Raw genomic sequence first — 18,998 nt, 5'->3', positions numbered from 1 at the left:
AGCGATTTGGCTGCTGCATAAATTAGGTTGCTCTGGAGCCCTCCTTCCTGAGCTAAGACAAAAACGTGTGAGCCGGAGGCTAAAAAACTGTGAGTTAGCTCACACTGACTCAGCTTAGAGGGAACACTGCCTGTGAGGTGGGCGGGGCTGAGAGAGCTCTGCGAGACCCGTCCTTGAGGGAACAGCTCTGACAGAACTAGGGCTTGCCCAAGGTCATCCAGCCAGGTGCAAGTGGAGGAGTGGGGAATCAAACCCGGTTCTCCCAGATTAGAGTCCGCGCACTTCTTTTAAAGACACACACACAATAAAACATGGAATCGTTACACAGGCTATCAAGCCACTTCTCTGAACGTCCTCCATGTCCCAGTAGGAGTCAGCAGGGGTCGCCATGACTTCCAGGCATGGGCACACACATGCACATAAACACAAAAGAAAATTAGTATACCTTGCAGGCCATAATTTCTGTGAGCGCGTGGACTTGACCTTGGCACCCCTGGGCAGTGTCCCCTCTAAGCTGAGTTAGTGTGAGCTAGCTCACAGTTTTTTAGCCTCCGGCTCACACATTTTTGTCTCCGCTCAGGAAGGAGGGCTCCAGAGCAGAGTAATTCATGCAGCCGCCAAATCACCTGCTCACAACTTTAATGCCAGTAGCTCACAAAGTAGGATTTTTGCTCACAAGACTGCACAGCTTAGAGGGAACATTGTCCCCTGGGCCAGAATTGGAAACTGTGACTGATGTTGGCTCTTCAAGGTCGTGGGAAGAGGACTTCCCGAGCCCTGTTGAATTCCTTGCTGCCGGACGCGTGGGAGCCAACCCACCCTGTGGTCTTCTGCGTGCAGTGTTTGTTTTACTCTGGGCCTGGTCAGTGCTAAACGATCCTGAACCCCCACCCGTTGTTGTTAAGGTGGCGCGGTCAGTAGGCTGAGACGGCAACTTTTTGAAGCTGAGAAATCTCTCCCCCCTCGTTTAGGTTACAACCGATTTTACAGTAAGTACATCGATGTGAAGAAAGGCGGCATCGGGGGTATCGCGATGTTGCTAACCGGCTATGTGTTAATCAGCTACATCTGGAACTACGACCATATTAGTGAGTAAAATCTTACATTGCATGTTTGAAGGTCTGCTTTAAAACAAAATTGGAGAAGTTAGAGGATCCTTCCCATCTGAGTGTGAGAGCAAGTGGCTGTGGCCGTCCTGGAGTCTTTTAAGTCAGCAACCTTTCAGAGGACGGAGCAGAGCCTGAGATGTTTGGAAGAGGCACGGCGATTTATATACTTCTGGCAAGACAGAGCAAGAGTGTTCCAGTAGATCCTGGCTGGGCAGGGAGAGAGGAGTAATACTGGGGGGAAATTCACACTGTGCCCTAGAAGCTGATTCGTGACTCTGGGCCAGTCACACTCCCTCAACTGAACCTACCTCACAAGGCTGTTGTAAAACAGAGGAGGGGGGAAATAATAATAATACTAATCATCATCACTGTATGGCAGTGTGTGTGGTATAGCCAGGAGATCCTAAGATTATCTGGCAGAAGAGAAGAGGTTGGATTTATACCCCGCCCTTCACTACCCAAAGGTGTCTCAGAGCGGCTTACAAACTCCATTCCCTTCCCCTCCCCACAACAGACACCCTGTGAGGCAGGTGGGGCTGAGAGAGCTCTGAGAGAACTGCCCTTGAGAGAACAGCTCTGAGAGAACTGGGACTGACCCGAGAAGAAGGGGAGGAGGAGGAGATTGGATTTATACCCCGCCCTTCACTACCCAAAGGTGTCTCAGAGCGGCTTACAAACTCCATTCCCTTCCCCTCCCCACAACAGACACCCTGTGAGGCAGGTGGGGCTGAGAGAGCTCTGAGAGAACTGCCCTTGAGAGAACAGCTCTGAAAGAACTGGGACTGACCCGAGAAGAAGGGGAGGAGGAGGAGATTGGATTTATACCCCGCCCTTCGCTACCCAAAGGTGTCTCAGAGCGGCTTACAAACTCCATTCCCTTCCCCTCCCCACAACAGACACCCTGTGAGGCAGGTGGGGCTGAGAGAGCTCTGAGAGAACTGCCCTTGAGAGAACAGCTCTGAGAGAACTGGGACTGACCCGAGAAGAAGGGGAGGAGAAGGAGATTGGATTTATACCCCGCCCTTCACTACCTGAAGGTGTCTCAGAGCGGCTCACAAACTCCTTTCCCTTCCCCTCCCCACAACAGACACCCTGTGAGGTGAGTGGGGCTGAGAGAGCTCTTAACAGAATCTGCTCTTTTTCAAGAAGAAGATTGGATTTATACCCCGCCCTTCACTACCCGGAGGTGTCTCAGAGCGGCTTACAAACTCCTTTCCCTTCCCCTCCCCACAACAGACACCCTGTGAGGTTGGTGGGGCTGAGAGAGCTCTTGACAGAAACTGCTCTTTTTTCAAGAATAGCTCTTATCAGAACTATGGCTTGCCCAAAGCCATCCAGCCATGGGCAAGTGGAGGAGTGGGGAATCAAACCCGGTTCTCCCAGATTCGAGTCCGCACACTTAACCACTACGCCAAACAGGGCTCCTAGGAAATCCTGTAAACAGAATGCCCGTGTTCCCGCTGTGCCTCCGAAGTGGTCCAGCCTTGCATGCTGGTTTCCTAGTTGCATCTGGCAGGGCTAGTGGCCTAAACTCAGTCTTCAACCTGATCCACTAGGCCTGCTACGTGTTGGGGGGTGTGTGTCTCCAGTTACTTGCATCAGGGCAAGCGTACTATTTCTTGCCTGAGTTAGCAACATAACATCCAAATCGCAGGTTGTCGTAGCCCCACTGTACACCACATTGGTCAAGTCTTGTGTGCAGTTCTGGAGGTCCCACTTCGGAAAGGATGGGGACAGAATGGAGCAAGTCGCCGAAGAGAGCAACGAGGATGATCAGGGGCCTGGAGGCCAAGCCTTATGAGGAAAGGCTGAGGGACTTGGGGATGTTCAGTCTGGAGAAGAGGAGGTTGAAGGGGGATACGATGGCTCTCTTGAAGCATCTGAAGGGTTGTCACTTAGAGGAGGGCAGGGAGCTGTTGTGTTGGCAGCAGAGGAGAGGACTTGCAAAAATAGGTTTAAATTGTGGGTAGAAAGGTACAGGCTGGATGCAGGGGAAAAATTTTTACAGTCAGAGTTGTTCAGCAGTGGAATGGGCTGACCAGGGAGGTGGTGAGCTCCCCCTCACTGGCAGTCTACAAGCAGCAGCTGGATAAACACTCATCAGGGACAGTCTAGGCCAGGGGTGTCAAGCATGTGGCCCGGGAGCCAGATCAGGCCCGCAGCGGAACTGGCCGTCTCCTGCTTCCAGTTCTGCTGCTGCATCAGTTTGCTTCGCCAGACTCTCTCAATCACTCAGCCGTCTCATGTTTTAACCTGGGTCCCACGCTCAGAACTCTGAGCATGAGGTTTCTGTGGTGAATGTCAATAAATCAAAAGTAGGTTTGCAGCTTGCAGAGCCTAATGTTTTAAGCACGTTTTTACTTTAAGTAAAAAAAAAATCGTTGTGTTTGTGTCCTTTATAACGTTTATATCTTTACTACTTGGCATTACCTTTTACGACACACACGGCCCGGCCCAACAAGGTCTCATTTATGTCTGATCCGGCCCTCATAACAATTGAGATCGACACCCCTGCTCTAGGCTTATCCTGCATTGAGCAGGGGGTGGACTGGATGGCCTGTTTGGCCCCTCCCAACTCTGATTTTAATATTTGCTGCTGTAGAGACCCTGGATTCTGCTTAGTATTTTACTCAACTAGAAAAGGTTGCCCCCCCCCCCCCCGAGGGTGAATACATTAAACCCAAAGCAAACTGACTTGTTTTGATAATTTAGAGCACGAACGCTGGAGGAGGTATCACTGAGCCTAGACGACCCGGAAGAACACGGGCGGCACGTGACTGGCAGCGGGGAAGAGGAGATATCCTGCGCCCTGAAAGCTCCTAGCCCTCAAATGCTGTATTCTCTTCCGGCACGAGCCAAGTGTGTCGTGACCAATAATAAAACATTTATTGTTAAGTGTACTGTAAGACTTCTTTCTTTCTTTCTCAAAGCGGAAAGGAATTCAGGCATGGGTCTTAACCAGGCACGAAGTGTCACATTAATCTCAAGAAGTTTCCTAAACTCTTAAGGCCGTGACGAAACTTAACTTCCAAGTCAGCTGTATTTGGAAGACAATTTTGTAGCCATCAGTCGCTGGCTTGCATGACAGGTGTAGAGATTCAGAGTGTTGACTCAGTTGCATAGTACTACTGGGAACGGTTTCTTAGGACAAACATGAGTCTAGTTAATCCCAGAAGAACATGCAGAAGCCTCTATTGTGTTCCCTCCTCTCATACAACAGACAAGTGCGCAGGCCATACATAACATCATAAATCAGTAGTGGGTCTATTCTAGAGCAGGGGTGTCAAACATGCGGCCCAGGGGCCAGATGAGGCCCCCGGAGGGCTTCTATCAGGCCTACAGTAGAACTGGCTTTCTGCCGCTACTGCTCCTAGTTCTGCTGCTGCTGCTGCGTCATCGTAGGTTTGCAGCTTACAGGTAACACACCTGAACAGCATACTCAAAATTGCAGCAGCACAGACATTTTGATGCAGTAATTCAGAGGAAGAGGTGTCAGTTATCGGACACTGTTAAACAAACAAAATATTGCAAGAGTGCTAATGCTTTAAGCATGTTTTTAAGTAAAACCCACTTTGTGTTTGTGTCCTTTATAAAGTTTATATCCGCTACGTGGCATTACACTTTATGATACACATGGCCTGGCCCAACAAGGCCTCATTTATGTCAGATCCGGCCCTCATAACAAATGAGTTTGACACCCCTGATCTAGAGTGTGCCACCTTAAGGTCAAGCCTTGGAACTGAGTTGTGTTTTGTAGATCTAGTAACCGGTCATTCCCGTCCTGGTATCTAAAACGTGTATAGCATCACTCCTTGAAACTAGCTGTTTATTTTCAACAGCAAAACTTTTCTGGACTACAATAATACCTTGTTGAAGAGTTGCTGCTTTCTCCACAAGATGACACCACAGGCTTTTTTGGAAAAAAACCCCAAACCTTTAATCAAGTAAGAAGCCTGTGTGTTCCATACAACGCAGGACTCCGGTTGTGTTCTTTCTAGGCACATTTTCCCCTCCGAAAGTAATTTAAAAATATATATATCAAAAAAACTTTTTTTTTCAGGGGTACATCCATTTTAAGGAAACAAAAACAAATGCTTTCAAGGTAGTTAGCTGCTGAGTGCTAAGGTGTGTGTTACAGCAAAAACTCTGGAGTCTCTTGGCAGTGGTGGACGGGGTGTATGTGTTAGGCTAACAGACACTTAATCGAGGCCCACTGAAGCCACGGGGTCAAAGCAATACCAGTTAGATTTTTTTTTTAATACAAACATGTTTCTAGTTCCTGTCCACTTACAGTCGGAACTTTAGAAGTCCTTCGCTGTTCATCCTGAGCCCGTTTTTGACCAAATCCATTTAGTGACGCGAGCTGTGTTAAGTTCACGGCTCCAATTGAGAACGCAAATGCAGGCCCAGTGCGTTGGCTGTGCCTGCACTGTGGTCAGCTCCCAAAGGAGGACAAAAAAAAAAAATGCTGCCCACACAGCCATGCGCACCTTCACCCCTGGGCGATCACCCAGGTGCCTTGCAGAGAATACAGATGTGCGGTGCTTCATTCCTGTCGGTGCACAACACAGACCGGCCCCTTCATACATCAGCGCTTCTCATCTTCCTCTGTGTCCAGGCTCTGCTTGAACAACGGAGGAGTCACGAGCACAAAAAAAGTATCGATTCCAAATGCAATCTGAGGCTTGTGTATTCCCCCCCCCTCCCGCCCCGTATCTTGGCTTCCACTCAATTTCTATTTTTAAAAGGTTTAAAAGAAATGATGAAATTACAGAAGTGTTTCAAATTAGGAGTCCGGGGGGGGGCAGCCCTTCTGGTACGGGCGCGTAAAAAAACAGATCAACAGTCCGGACTGGTGGTCCGCATCCCTTTGCTCTCATTCTTCTTAAAACTGTGCCGTGTACTTGTCTCCTGGTATGGCGACTGGCTCACTGTCCACTAAGGAAAGCCAAGTGTCCCTTCGTGCATCGGTTGGCATAGTGTCCTTTTTCGCCACACTGGGGGAAGAGGGGAAGAAGAAAGACATGAAGCTCTTTAGATCCAAAAGGTTACAAAATCCTGGGTGAAAATGGTAGCTGCTTCAGAGACGAGAGAGCAGGATTTCTTCCTTACGAAAGCCTGTTTCAGAAGTTTCTATTTATTTTATTTAATCGGATTTGTCTCCCGCCCTCCCCACATAGCAGGCACAGGGCAGGTTCCCTCAAATATAATATACAATAAAAACAATTAGAATACATCAAATAAAGCACAGTGCCCTTAGGATTCAGGCCATCAAATACATGAATAACTTCCACAAACAGGCTCTTCTGCGCGGGTGAAAGCAAGGTTACTACTTTCAATACAGCTCAGCCCATCTGTCTTCTGGCCAGTACCTACATCCTTCAGCCCATTCAAAAAAACCGAGCTGTTTCCCCAATTCCAAGAAGAGTAGGAGGAGATTGGATTTATACCCTGCCCTTCTCTCGGAGTGGCTTACAATCCCGTTTCCCTCCCCCTGCCCACAACAGACACCCTGGGAGGTAGGTGGGGCAGAGAGAGCTCTCCCGAGAACTGCCCTTGAGAGAACAGCTCTGAGAGAAGTTGTGACTGGCCCAAGGTCACTCCAGCAGCTGCATGTGGAGGGAGGGGGAGGAGAGGAAGAGGAGGAGATTGGATTTATACCCTGCCCTTCTCTCGGAGTGGCTTACAATCCCGTTTCCCTCCCCCTGCCCACAACAGACACCCTGGGAGGTAGGTGGGGCAGAGAGAGCTCTCCCGAGAACTGCCCTTGAGAGAACAGCTCTGAGAGAACTTGTGACTGGCCCAAGGTCACCCCAGCAGCTGCATGTGGAGGAGTGGGGCATCAAACCTGGTTCTCCCAGACTAGAGTCCGTGCTCCTAACCACGACATCAAACTGTAATTAAACAGAAGCATGAAAATTACGGCTGTGGATGTACGTTCAGTATGTACACTGGTCAGTTTCTCCGGATGGAGAACACCCACCCGCACCATGCCACCTTCGACTTACTTTGTAACAAGTGACCTGCTCCAGTGGCCGGGGGCCTCTGTTGCCGATGCTGTTGTTTTGACACTGCATCACGCCAATGACCTGCGGGGTCCTCTGTTGGTTGGGAGAAGAGTTCTGACTCGTTAATTGGATCAGGGATGACGACCTCTGCAGTGGCGGGTTGTTATTTTGCTGAGGGCAGGAGAAAGAACAGCCCACATGCTCAGTCACTGGTCTTTTCCAAGGCAGTGACTAGCTTAAGTATTATGTGCTCAAAAGTAAAAGGGTCCTGCACAAGAACCCAGACTTTTCCAGTACGTCGTTATCTGAAACTCTCGGCCTTAGATGCTGAAACTGCCACACAACCGCTGGGTGTTTCAAGGAAAGTGTATTTTAAAGTTACGTCCATGGGCCCCGAAGACAAATAGGGCCTATGAGGAAAGGCTGAAGACTCAGACCTTTCAGGTTAGAAAAGAAACAACTAAGGGGGGGGGGGAGATGATAGAGGTTTATAAAATTACGCATGGGACGGAGAGAGTTGACGAGGAGAATTTTTTCTCCCTCTCCCGAAATAGAAGAGAAGAGGAGATTGGATTTATAACCCGCCCTTCACTACCTGAAGGAGTCTCAGAGCGGCTTACAATTTCCTTTCCCGTCCCCACAACAGACACCCTGTGAGGGAGGTGCGGCTGAGAGAGCTCTTTCCAGAACTGCTCCTGAGAGAACAGCTCTGACAGAACTTGTGACTGAACCAAGGTCACACCAGCAGGTGCAAGTGGAGGAGTGGGGAATCAAACCCGGTTCTCCCAGATTAGAGTCCACACTCCTAACCACTGCACCAAACTGGTATAGTCTCCTAGCCACTACACAAAAACACTAGAACTCGTGGGCATCCAATCAAGGTTCAGGTTTAGGACGGAGAAAATGAAATACTACCTTACACAGAGAGACAGTAAAATGGAATTCACTGCCAGAAGATGTAGTGATGGCCACAGGAATAAACAGCTTTAAAAGGTGATTAGATAGACCCAAAAGGATAAGCCTATCAATGGGTACTAGCCATGGTGACTGAGGGGAACCTCCAGGAGGCAACGTCAAGGGAAGGCCTCGGACTCTATGCCCTGTTGATGACCCTCCAGACGAACTGGTTGGCCCCTGTGTGAGACAGGATGCTGGACTAGATGGACTATTGGTCCGATCCAGCAGGGCTCTTCTTACACAATCATTTCGCGCGCCCCCCCCCCCTCACTTTTGGGCTGTGACATCATCCCAAGGAGTTGATATACCGTGAGTCCCTCTACGCAGCCCACATGCCGTCCAATCGTCACAGAGGAACTCCCAGAAGCACCTTCATCGCCCACTGGAGATGTGAGCCAGAAAGTGGCATTACCTTCTGCTGTGGCTGCGTCGGCTGAGGCAGTGGCGGTTGCTCCGTGGTTCCCATGGGGAGTTCAAATCGAGGGCTGGTTTCAAAAAGAGAAAAGGGCAGAGCTGACCCTCGAGAGACCGGCTGGAACCCATCCTCCAAAAGGTTCTAAAAAGACATCTCCCCCACGCCCGAGGCCCATCGCTGTCGTGCAGGCGCACGTGCCCTGGTCAGTCTTCGCGACAGAACAAGAGGCTCGCGGGGGGGGGGGGGGATATCGCACAGTTCCTCATGTTAAGAACAGAGAAGGGGACGTCAATGTTGGGGTAACCGAGGCTGACTGTGAAGGGCTCCAAGAGGACCTCCACAGACTGGGTGGGCGGGCGACAAGGTGGCAAACGAAGTTCAGGGCTGGTAAGTGAAAGGTAATTCAACACATGTAATCCATCATGGGAAAATACAAAAGTCCACAATATCCCAAAGGGAAAGAACAAAGTCCAGAATAGAAATTTCTCAAAGGGAAACAATGAAGTCTGGAATAGATATCAACACTTTTCCTAGGTATTGTTCAGTGTTTCGGACTTCTGGTCCTTCCTCAGGAACAAAAAGCCCCTACAGGAAGTCTCATTGCAATTTCTTAACAGGCAAACCTTATTCAGTTTCTATATGGGCCAGGTCTCCTAAGCTTTAGAAAGCACCTACCAAGGTTGCTATTATGTAAGTTGGACCAAACATGCCTACATGTGGATATTGTAAACTTTTGTATTTTCCTATGATGGACATGTGTTGAATTACCTTTGTGTTGAAGTCTCTTTTTGTTAATTTTGGTGTGGGTTTGTGCAGTACACAGTTGTTATTTGCTGTTTTTTTGACCATTGTTTACTGTGGACTGTATTATTGTTGTTGTTGGTAAGTGAAAGGTGACACGCACTGGGACAAAAAAAACCCCCAACTTCAATGGGGTCTGAACTCACTGACACCGAGAGGGGAAAAGATCCAGGGTCAGAGTGGAGAGCTCAATGAAAGTGTCGACCCAGTGCGCTGCAGCGGTCAAAAAGACAAACTCTGCGTTAGGGATTATTAGGAAAGGGACTGAGAATGAGACGGCCGATACTGGTAATGCCCCTGGTAGAGATCTATGGGGCGGCCTCATTTGGAAGACTGTGGGCAGTTCTGGTCACCGTATCTCAAAAAGGACATGGCAGAGCTGGGAAAAGTACCGAGGAGGGCAAGCCAAGATGACAAGGGGGTTGGAGCATCTTCCCTAGGAGGAAAGGCGGAAGAGTTTAGAAAAGAGACGACTAAAGGGGGACATGACAGAGGTTTATAAAATTATGCATGGGGTGGAGGGAGTGGACAAAGAGATATTTTTCTCCCTCTCCCAAAATAGTAGAACTCGAGGGCCTTCAATGAAGCTGATGGGCAGTAGGATCAGGATGGACAAAAGGGAATACTACTTTACACAGAGAGTGATTAAAATGCGGCATTCGCTGCCAGAGGATGTGGTGATGGTCACAGGAATAAACAGCTTTAAAAGGGGATTAGATAGATTCATGGAGGAAAAGTCTATCGATGGCTACTAGCCATGGTGACTGAGGGGAACCTCCACATTCAGAGGCATCTTCTGAACCCCAGAGCCAGGAGGTAACATCAAGGAAAGGCCTCGGCCTCTATGCCCTGTTGTTGGCCCTCCAGAGGAACTGGTTGGCCTCTGTGTGAGACAGGATGCAGGACTGGATGGATCACTGGTTTGATCCAGCGGGGCTCTTCTGATGTTCTAATGAAGGCCTCGGCCTCTCTGCCCTATTGTTGGCCTTCCAGAGGAACTGGTTGAGGCCCCTGTGTGAGACAGGATGCTGGACTAGATGGACTACTGGTCTGATCTAGCAGGGCTCTTCTGATGTTCTAATGAAGGCCTCGGCCTCTATGCCCTATTGTTGGCCTTCCAGAGGAACTGGTTGAGGCCACGGTGTGAGACAGGATGCTGGACTAGATGGATTATTGGTCTGATCCAGCAGGGCTCTTCTGATGTTCTTCTCAGGGGAAGGCCTCAGCCTCTGTGCCCTGTTGTTGCCCCTCCAGAGGAACTGGTTTGGCCACTGTGTGAGAGAGGATGCTGGACTAGATGGACCATTGGTCTGATCCAGCAGGGCTCATCTTTACACTCAGATGTCACTGCCAATCTGAAAATTCCTCCCCATCTACAAGGAGCGCTGAACTGATCCATGTCAGATTCAAGGGGGGGGGGGAGCTGAAGACCATGGAGACAATCCTGAAGTATACTCACTGCATGAATTTGCAAGCAGGCCCCTCTGGACAGAACCCCACTAGATAATTCACACAAATAACACGCCGGGTGTGTCTGTGCCGGCAAAGGGGGCCTGCAACACAGAACATCAGGGTCAGGCTTCTGACATAGAATATCTCCCCCACCCACTACTGCAAAGCCTCCTTTGGCTTTCAAAACTCCAAGCAGACCCAGAATACTGATCACGATCATGAGCACAAATGACTTCTTTACAATTTAAGGCAAGTCCTCCAACAGACATGCCAAACTGCTGGTTCCAGCCCTCCCATGTAAGAGGCTGCAGCTCTAACATTGCTCTTCGAAGACAAAAAGTAACTAGAGGAGGTCAGGGACATACATACCGTGTTTACAAAAGCCTCGGTCATACCAAGGACAGTCTTTTATCTTGGACTCGGGGTCAATGTGCAAGAACGGGCATTCTTTGTTGCTGCATTCCCCTGTGGTAGAGAAGCACATGCTTCACTGAAGGTAGAAGGGTGAAAAAAAGGGACTGTTCATCAGGAACGAATCCCCCCACCCTCCCCAAAAGCCAAAGAGTGTTAGGAATCTCTCAAATAGATTTCTTTTATCGCAGCAAGACCCACTGCCTCACCTCCCCCCTTGCAAAGCAAGAACAAAGAACGGGCTAAAGACACTTTGGCGTTCTCCAAGTAAGTAAACAAGTAGCCCTTGAGAACAGTGCTGCATTAATGTATTAAAATCTTGTTTTGCATCTCTAGACCTCCAGTACCAAGCTGATTATGCACTGTTTGCTGAGCATACTGGTCAAAGTCGGACAAGGAGGAGAAGGAGATTGGATTTATACCCCGCCCTTCACTACCCAGAGGTGTCTCAGAGCGGCTTACAAACTCCTTTCCCTTCCCCTCCCCACAACAGACACCCTGTGAGGTAGGTGGGGCTGAGAGAGCTTTGACAGAAACTGCTCTTTTTCAAGAACAGCTCTTATCAGAACTATGGCTTGCCCAAGGTCATCCAGCGAGGTGCAAGTGGAGAAGTGGGGAATCAAACCTGGTTCTCCCAGATTAGAGTCTGCGCACTTAACCACTACACCAAACAAGAGAAACAAAGTCTTCTGTGGGGTGGAGGAAGGAATGAGGGCAGCGGCCATGGCAAGGGGCTACCAATCAGGAAGTCGTCTCATCCCTACCTTAGAAAAATTAGCCCCTGCCCAAATCTGTAATGGGGAAACTAAAAATTCTGATGTCCCTTACCAGGTTGCTGCAAAGATTACTGTAAATTGCTTTGAATGCTACAGTTCAAGATATTATTGAGGGCATCAGGGTGTATTCAGACTGGCAGCAGCCCTCCAGGGTCTCACACCTGAGGTCTTTCGCATCACCTATGACCTCATCCTTTAAACTGGAGATGCCAGGGATTGACCCTGGGAACTTAGACACGGCAAGCTGATGCTCTACCACTGAACCACAGCTTTCAAGCACATTTTCTTGGAAGCAAATCGCCCCTCGTCCAACAAGGCTTATACCCACATGTCTGTGCACAGGGTCAGCCCAAAAGTTGCTCTTTCCAAAACAAGCCACAATGGGAGCCAGATGGTCACCACAGTTCCTCTTACCAAATTTTGAATAGAAGTAGCACTCAGGCATTTTCGTCATGTCATACTCATGCAAGAACTCGCACTGGTCTCCCTTCTTGCACAGCCCCCGTAGCCAGTGCTTGCAAACCACCGTCTTTTCGCCGCTGATGTGTCGGAAGGGACACATGCCTCCTAAAGTGCAGGAAACCAAGAGTGGGGAGATACCGTTGCACATGGGTTCACAACAATGGGAAGGATCGTGTGTTAATGAATGGCTTTCCGTCTGCCTTCTCCTAGCAAAAGGTATTTGTAATTGAAGCATACCTTTCCCACAGGCAGACTTTAAAAAAAATTCACAGACAGCTGCCCCCGATTCTGTGGAGAAAAAGAGATGCATAATGAAGTACCACATATTCCTCCACCCAACAGGATTACGTTTAGAAGTACCATTATTTTTAACGAGTTAGACAGTTTAGCACGCCTAGCAATTCTTCACTCAGAGCTCAGATAGAGGCTTCCTGCATCTGAATAGCTGAGCAGATCTTCCAAAACTAAGTTTTTTAAAAGCAACATAGAAGGCACATAGCAGTAACAGGACAAAAAATGAGCAGGGATAGTGCACCGGTCCATTTTATGATGGGTATGATGAGGAGAAATCCAAGAAAGCTTCCCCCGACCTTTTCTCTTTTTACCCAGCCGGCCTGCCCAATTTAGCCCGGCAGTTGGATTTGGGATTATTTATTCACCATGCTTGAAATGCTTTATTAATGCTTTAACTGGCTTTATGATGTCTTTTTTATGGTTTCTGTACATCGCTCAGAGCCCTGCTATGGCAGGGATTGGGCAATTCATAAATACAATAAATGATAAGTAATAATAACTTGAAAGCATACATCATGCTGCACGAACACAAGCTGACCCCAGCAGATTTCTGATTTTTGGCACACAGGCACAAATCCTTTGCCGAATGACATAGGGAGGGAGACATGTTCTTAAGGTGCAGTCTGATGTTCTTAAAGTGCTTCGCCTACCTCTGAGATTACTGAATAAGTAGCATTGTCAATCAGTTTGCAAGACCTGAGCAAAGCTGTTAAGCACAGGAGACTTTGGCGATCATTCATTCATAGTGTTACCATTAGTTAGAAGTAACGTGACAACATTTAACATGCACACAGCACTGTCCAGCAGGTATATTAGGTTGCACATGCCATTCTCCTTGACAAAAGGTATTATTCAATAAGCATCGGAAAGACCAGACTCGCAGCTACTTTTATCTCTTTCCAACCTATATCCGAAGAAGGGAGTTTAGAGTCTCAGAAAGTTATACCCTGAATATCTTTAGAGTCCCGTGGCACCTGTAAGACCAACAAAGGTTTATTCAAAGTATGAGCTTTTGTGTGCAAGGCACACTTTTTCAAATACACTGGAATGGAAGATGAGATTCTAAAATAGACAGGGATTTAAAAGCAAATTAGCATGTAAATCTTGTTGTTCTCTATGGTGCCACTGGACTAGAATCGAGCTTTTCTCTCTGCATGTTTGTTTCTCAAGCACTTCCTCCCTTTTGTCTGTCACAACAACCCCATGAGGCAGCCTACAACATCAGAAAGTAGGGCTGCCAGGTCTAGGCTTGGCAATTCCTGGAGATTTTGGGGGCGGAGACTGAAGAGGGCAGGGTTTGGGGAGGGGAGAGACTTCAATGGGCATAATGACACAGAGTCCACCCTCCAAAGTGGCCAGTTTCTCCCCATGTTGCTTGGGGATCAGTTGTAATAGAGGGGGATCTGCAGCCATCACCTGGAAATTAACAAAATTAACTATGTGCTTATTAAAGAATTACCAACCCGTTTGTCAGAGGCATCAGAAATCTTATAGAAACTGCAGAGATACAATTGTATGGGAAAATTCACAAAAAATCCAAAATGTAAAAAATTTGTTGCACAGTCTTGTTATTTTTTAGTTCTTCAACTGTGGAGGACCGGTGCCCCATGTGCTCCCGGGTTCGAATATAGAACACACAGTCAGGAGTCCAGTGAATTAGATGATTAACTGTTTATTGCAAGAAACAGGAAATACAGGGCTGGATACCTTAGCACCCAGCAACGCGAAGCTGTATTCTGCAATAACCAGGAAGGGCAGAAGGTCTTATACCCCAAATGACATCACTATAGTTTATACACTGAGAAATCCCTAATTGGTACCAGACAGGTAACATCATTTGACTTAACACCTCTATTGGCAAGCTCCTATATGGATCAGAATTACAAGCCTTCACGTTTTCTTATCTGGTCATGGAAGACAGGGGGGGCTTTTGGGAACAATGAGGTCTTCTTTCGGCATCATTCCTGGCTTATTTGCTTCAGCCTGGAGCGAGGGAGTTTTCTGATAAGGCGCATGAAACTTAGCCCTGGGCAGACTCCGTGGGCCTAGATGCTCTTCTTTTACAAAAGGAGATATTGTTTTGGAAACACTTAGAGCCCTTTCATTGCATTACTTCCACTGCTTGGTGTCCTCATAAACCACCACCAGATACACCTTCCATTCTATTGCCTCTGCAGAGGCCTCTAATAATACTTTTGCTTGATATAACTTCTTATACAGGAAAATACAAACATAAAATACATGTGTCTTTCTTCCATCTGGGCTGAATACCAAAACCTGAATATACTATGATTAAACCCTTAGGAAGGCACAGTGACAGCCCGTCAATTTGCTTGATGTCCTCATAAACCACCAGATACACTTTCCATTCTATTTCATCTGCAGAGGCCTCTAATAATACTTTTGCCTGATATAACTTCTTATACAGGAAAATAACAATCATAAAATATATGTGTCTTACTATAACTTTCTTCCATCTGGGCTGAATACCAAAACCTGACTCTACTATGATTAAACTCTTAGGAAGGGCACAGTGACAGCCCGTCAATTTGTATGTCGAAGGAAAATGTCCAAAAAAAAATCACATTCAGAAATCACATCCACTCGGTCCCTTGTCCTACACTACCGGTTTTTGTTGCTGACCCCCTGGAAATTGGCCACCCTGTCAAGGAAGACACCTGCCCCAAAGAAGAGGGAACAGCTTTGGGGGGGATTTGAACTCGGACCCCTCGCCACTATCCCAAAGAGCGCGCGAAGAAGCCCGAGGGCCAGCGCCTCCGGCTCACGTACTGTCCATGCCCGGGAAGGGGAGCGGCTGCGCGCCGAGCTGTTGCTCCACCGCGATCTCCAGCTCGAACTTGATGTGGTCCACGCTGGCGATGAGCTCCTGCATGGCGGCGGCGGCGGCGGCGGCGGCGGCGGCTCTTAACGGCACAGAGAGGGGACGAAAAATGAGGTAACCGGCGGGAAACGGCACGGGCGACGCTTCCAATCCGTACCGAACCGCTCGCGCGGAGGATGCTGGGAATGACCTCCGACCCCCCCGGCGCAGTGTGATGTCGTGTCCGCTTCAACCAATGAGGGGGAAAGCTCCGCCCCCTTTTCCTGAGGGGAGAGTAAAGGAGGAGGAGGAGGCGGTGACGGCCGCTCCGCCCCCCGCGTCAGCCAATAGGACGGAGCCCCGCCTCCTTTGTAGGCGGGGACGTTGTGGGAAGGACGAATCGGCGCGGTGGGAAGAGAAAGAAGCCGCGGCTGAAGCTCTCCTCAGGGGAGCGTGAAAAGACGCCGGGAAGGAGGTGCCGCGTGCACGAGGGGCGCGTGAGGCACGTCGAAAGCCGGTAGGAATTTGAACGGTTCTCTCGTGTGGGCGGGGCTCGCTTGAAGTTGCGCGCCACGGCAGCCCGTTGGCTCCTTGGGGCTGCCAACTCCAGGTCGGGAGATTCCTGGAGATTTTGGGGGGGGTGGCGCCTAGAGAGGGGAGGGTCCTCCGCAAGATGTGTTTCTGCAGGGCCCACCCTCCAAAGCAGCCATTTTCTTACCGGAAGTGATCTCTGTCGTTGTAATTCTGGGGGATCTCCAGGTTCTACCTGGAGGTTGGCAACCCTAGCTTGGGCACCCTAGGCTACCCACCTCCACCACACACAAATGGATGCTTCTTGCCTACCGGCTCCTCATAGGGACTTCGCATTGGATGTGAAAGAGGCTGCCAGTCTGAGTGGGCAACGCTGATCTTGATAGACTCGGCAGCAGGCAGCTCCGTGCATTTGTGCGTTTGGGTTGCAGCCAGTGTTCCCTCTAAGCTGAGTTAGTGTGAGCTAGCTCACAGTTTTTTAGCCTCCAGCTCACACATTTTTGTCTCAGCTCAGGAAGGACGTCTCCAGAGCAAGCTCATTGATGCAGCAGCCAAATCGCTTGCTCACCACTTTAATGCCAGTAGCTCACAAAGTAGAGCTTTTGCTCACAAGACTCCACAGCTTAGAGGGAACATTGGTTGCAGCTGTCCGTGTGGTTGGGGATTGCACAGAAAGTGCCTTGAAACGGCAGGTCTGGGGGCCAGGGGCCATTCTGCAGCGCCAGGGCAGCCGCTTGGCATGCAGAACTTTCCCATTGGGGATTGCACAGAAAGTGCCTTGAAACAGCAGGTCTGGGGGCCAGGGGCCATGCTTGGCATGCAGTACTTCCCCCGTTCAATCTCTAGCATCCTGGAAAGGCAGCGGGAGATGGGGAAGACCTCCACCTGAGACCCTGGAGAGTCACTGCCAGGCGGAGTAAACAGACCCTGGTGGACTGATGTTCAGATTCAATACAAGAAGAGAAGAAGTAGAGATTGGATTCATATCCTGCCCTTCACTACCTTCCCTTCCCGTCCCCACAACAAGCACCCTGTGAGGCAGGTGGGGCTGAGAGAGCTCTTTCGAGGACTGCTCGTGAGAGAACAACTCTGAGAGAACTTGTGTCTGACCCAAGGTCACACCAGTAGCTGCATTTGGAGGAGCAGGGAATCAAACCCGGTTCTCCCCGATTGGAGTCCGCGCTCCTAACCGGCTTCATGCGATTGTAAGGCAACACATAACGTTTTCTCATTCTGATTTCAGGATTTTTGTTTTCGGGAGATGGCTGCATAACCACGTGACAAAGTCAAGAGTCTCCCGATGGCTGCGCAGCTCATATCCCGTTCCTTCCCCGCGGGACTTCACGCCCTGAAAGCTTCTTTCTATCCTTCAACGTGCCCTGCTTGCAAGCTGTGGACACTTGCGCAGAAACCATCGGTGTGGCCCGAAAAACCACCACCTCTACTCAGCTTCCTGGGACTGAGGCCTTTCAGCTCATCCCAAGCAGTCGGCAAGGGCAGAGACTTGAACGAGAATCTCCCTGCCTATTCCTCTGAAACAGTCACAGAAGAGGCAGAGGAAGACGACATGGAGGAAGACTTTGGGACGCTCTCCGAAAAGTTTTCTTCCCGGCGCTTTTTCCGAAAAGCGTCAGCGGAGCTTCACGACATGCGGCTCCAAACGCAGCAGGTGGCGAAGGAGGAGGAGGAGGAAGAAGAGCTGAAACCCAAACCCAGGCGAGGTCGTCAGAACACTCCCTATTGGTATTTCTTACAATGCAAAGCATTGATCAAGCAAGATAAGGTATATCCAAGGAACTGCATAGCATTGGCTGACCAGTCGAGGTGTTATAGCGTGGAATGATAAGCCAGAAATAGAACTGTAGCTACCTGCTTGGCTTTTGCTATCAAGCATTCTTTGTTACATTATAAGAACATAAGAGATGCCAATGTTGGATCAGGCCAAAGGCCCATCCAGTCCAACACTATGTCACACAGTGGCCAAAAATACCAGGTGCCATCAGGAGGTCCACCAGTGGGGCCAGGACATTAGAAGCCCTCCAGCTGTTGACCCCCCCAAGCACCAAGAAGACAGAGCATCCCTTGCCCCAGAGCCCCTATCTATACCTTGTGGCTAATAACCACTGATGGACCTCTGCTCCAGATGCTTATCTAATTCCCTTTTGAAGCCGTCCATGCTTGTAGCCACCACCACCTCCTGTGGCAGTGAATTCCATGTGTTAATCACTACATTGCTGCCCCTCAGTAGAAATAATATTTATATTCAATGAGATCTGCAGGAGTTACTTAACTTTCCTTGCAGGGGGTAGGCATGTAGCTAGCTTTGAGTCTGCTAACACCTTGGAGACCAAGGAGGAGAAGATATGTGAGTTATACCTTCCCCTTCACTACCTGAAGGAATATCAGAATGGCTTACAATCTCCTTTCCCCTCCCCACAACAGACACCCTGTGGGGTGGGTGGGGCTGAGAGAGCTCTGAGAGAACTTGTGACTGACCCAAGGTCATGCCAGCAGCTGCATGTGGAGGAACGGGGAATCAAATCCGGTTCTCCCAGATTAGAGTCCGCGCTCCTAACCACTACACCAGACTGGTTAGCTGTGATACGTCAACTGCTGTTCTACGGCAAGGATATAGTCCTAACCATTAGGGAGTATGAACTTTTGAGAGTCATACCTCCCTTCTTCAGACTCTCGAAAGTTCATTCTCTGAAACTTGTGCTGCTCTCTAAGGTGCTAGTGGACTCTAATCCAGCTGTTCACCTTCCTTTGACTGTTTCCCAATCCCAAGCTCTTTGGGTTTTTTCCTTCCATCCCGCGATTACTCCTTTTGCAGCATTAGCGCAGCCCACCTGCATCCGTTTCCCATAGCTCTCGACCCAAGCTCTGCTCGAGAAGAAATGCGCCAAACACTTGCTGTCTTGTAGAGGCCTGATCACGGCTTCTTGTCAAACTGGATGGGCT

General features: G+C 49.2%; 3 protein-coding genes across 3 annotated transcripts in view; 2 read left to right on the top strand and 1 right to left on the bottom strand.

Annotated features, from left to right (window-relative positions):
* The window catches only part of ATP5J2 (ATP synthase, H+ transporting, mitochondrial Fo complex subunit F2), an 8,120-nt gene extending 4,116 nt beyond the window's left edge, over nucleotides 1-4,004 (top strand). The window contains exons 3-4 of the mRNA XM_015418954.1: nucleotides 972-1,088; nucleotides 3,822-4,004. Of these exons, the coding sequence (XP_015274440.1) occupies nucleotides 972-1,088; nucleotides 3,822-3,850 (146 nt within the window). The 3' untranslated portion in view covers nucleotides 3,851-4,004. The remainder of the gene's footprint in view (nucleotides 1-971; nucleotides 1,089-3,821) is intronic.
* Nucleotides 4,005-5,067: 1,063 nt separating this feature from the next.
* CPSF4 (cleavage and polyadenylation specific factor 4) lies at nucleotides 5,068-15,602 on the bottom strand. The gene is made up of 8 exons (XM_015418952.1): nucleotides 15,476-15,602; nucleotides 12,629-12,679; nucleotides 12,344-12,496; nucleotides 11,112-11,207; nucleotides 10,750-10,843; nucleotides 8,487-8,559; nucleotides 7,118-7,288; nucleotides 5,068-6,106 (listed from the first exon to the last, which is right to left on the bottom strand). Exons 1-8 carry the CDS (start codon nucleotides 15,576-15,578, stop codon nucleotides 6,038-6,040), a joined length of 810 nt encoding a protein of 269 aa, XP_015274438.1. The 5' UTR covers nucleotides 15,579-15,602; the 3' UTR covers nucleotides 5,068-6,037.
* A 2,002-nt stretch (nucleotides 15,603-17,604) lies between these two features.
* PTCD1 (pentatricopeptide repeat domain 1) overlaps nucleotides 17,605-18,998 on the top strand; it is a 17,684-nt gene continuing 16,290 nt past the window's right edge. Inside the window, exon 1 of the mRNA XM_015418947.1 lies at nucleotides 17,605-17,820. Within this exon, the coding sequence (XP_015274433.1) occupies nucleotides 17,605-17,820 (216 nt within the window). The remainder of the gene's footprint in view (nucleotides 17,821-18,998) is intronic.

Source organism: Gekko japonicus, unplaced genomic scaffold, assembly GCF_001447785.1.
Source record: "Gekko japonicus isolate JY-2015 unplaced genomic scaffold, Gekko_japonicus_V1.1 scaffold2681, whole genome shotgun sequence".
NCBI lineage: Eukaryota > Metazoa > Chordata > Lepidosauria > Squamata > Gekkonidae > Gekko > Gekko japonicus.
This window is presented reverse-complemented; position numbering and strand designations above follow the sequence as displayed.

Excerpts from the sequence above, each read along its gene's own strand:
- CPSF4 (XM_015418952.1), bottom strand. The coding sequence starts at position 15,578 with ATGCAGGAGCTCATCGCCAGCGTGGACCACATCAAGTTCGAGCTGGAG. Across the intron at positions 10,844-11,111 it reads CCGAGGCTTTTGTAAACACG|GCCCCCTTTGCCGGCACAGA; the intron begins GTATGTATGTCC and ends TCTGTGTTGCAG. Across the intron at positions 7,289-8,486 it reads CGACGCAGCCACAGCAGAAG|CAAAATAACAACCCGCCACT; the intron begins GTAATGCCACTT and ends TCCTGCCCTCAG.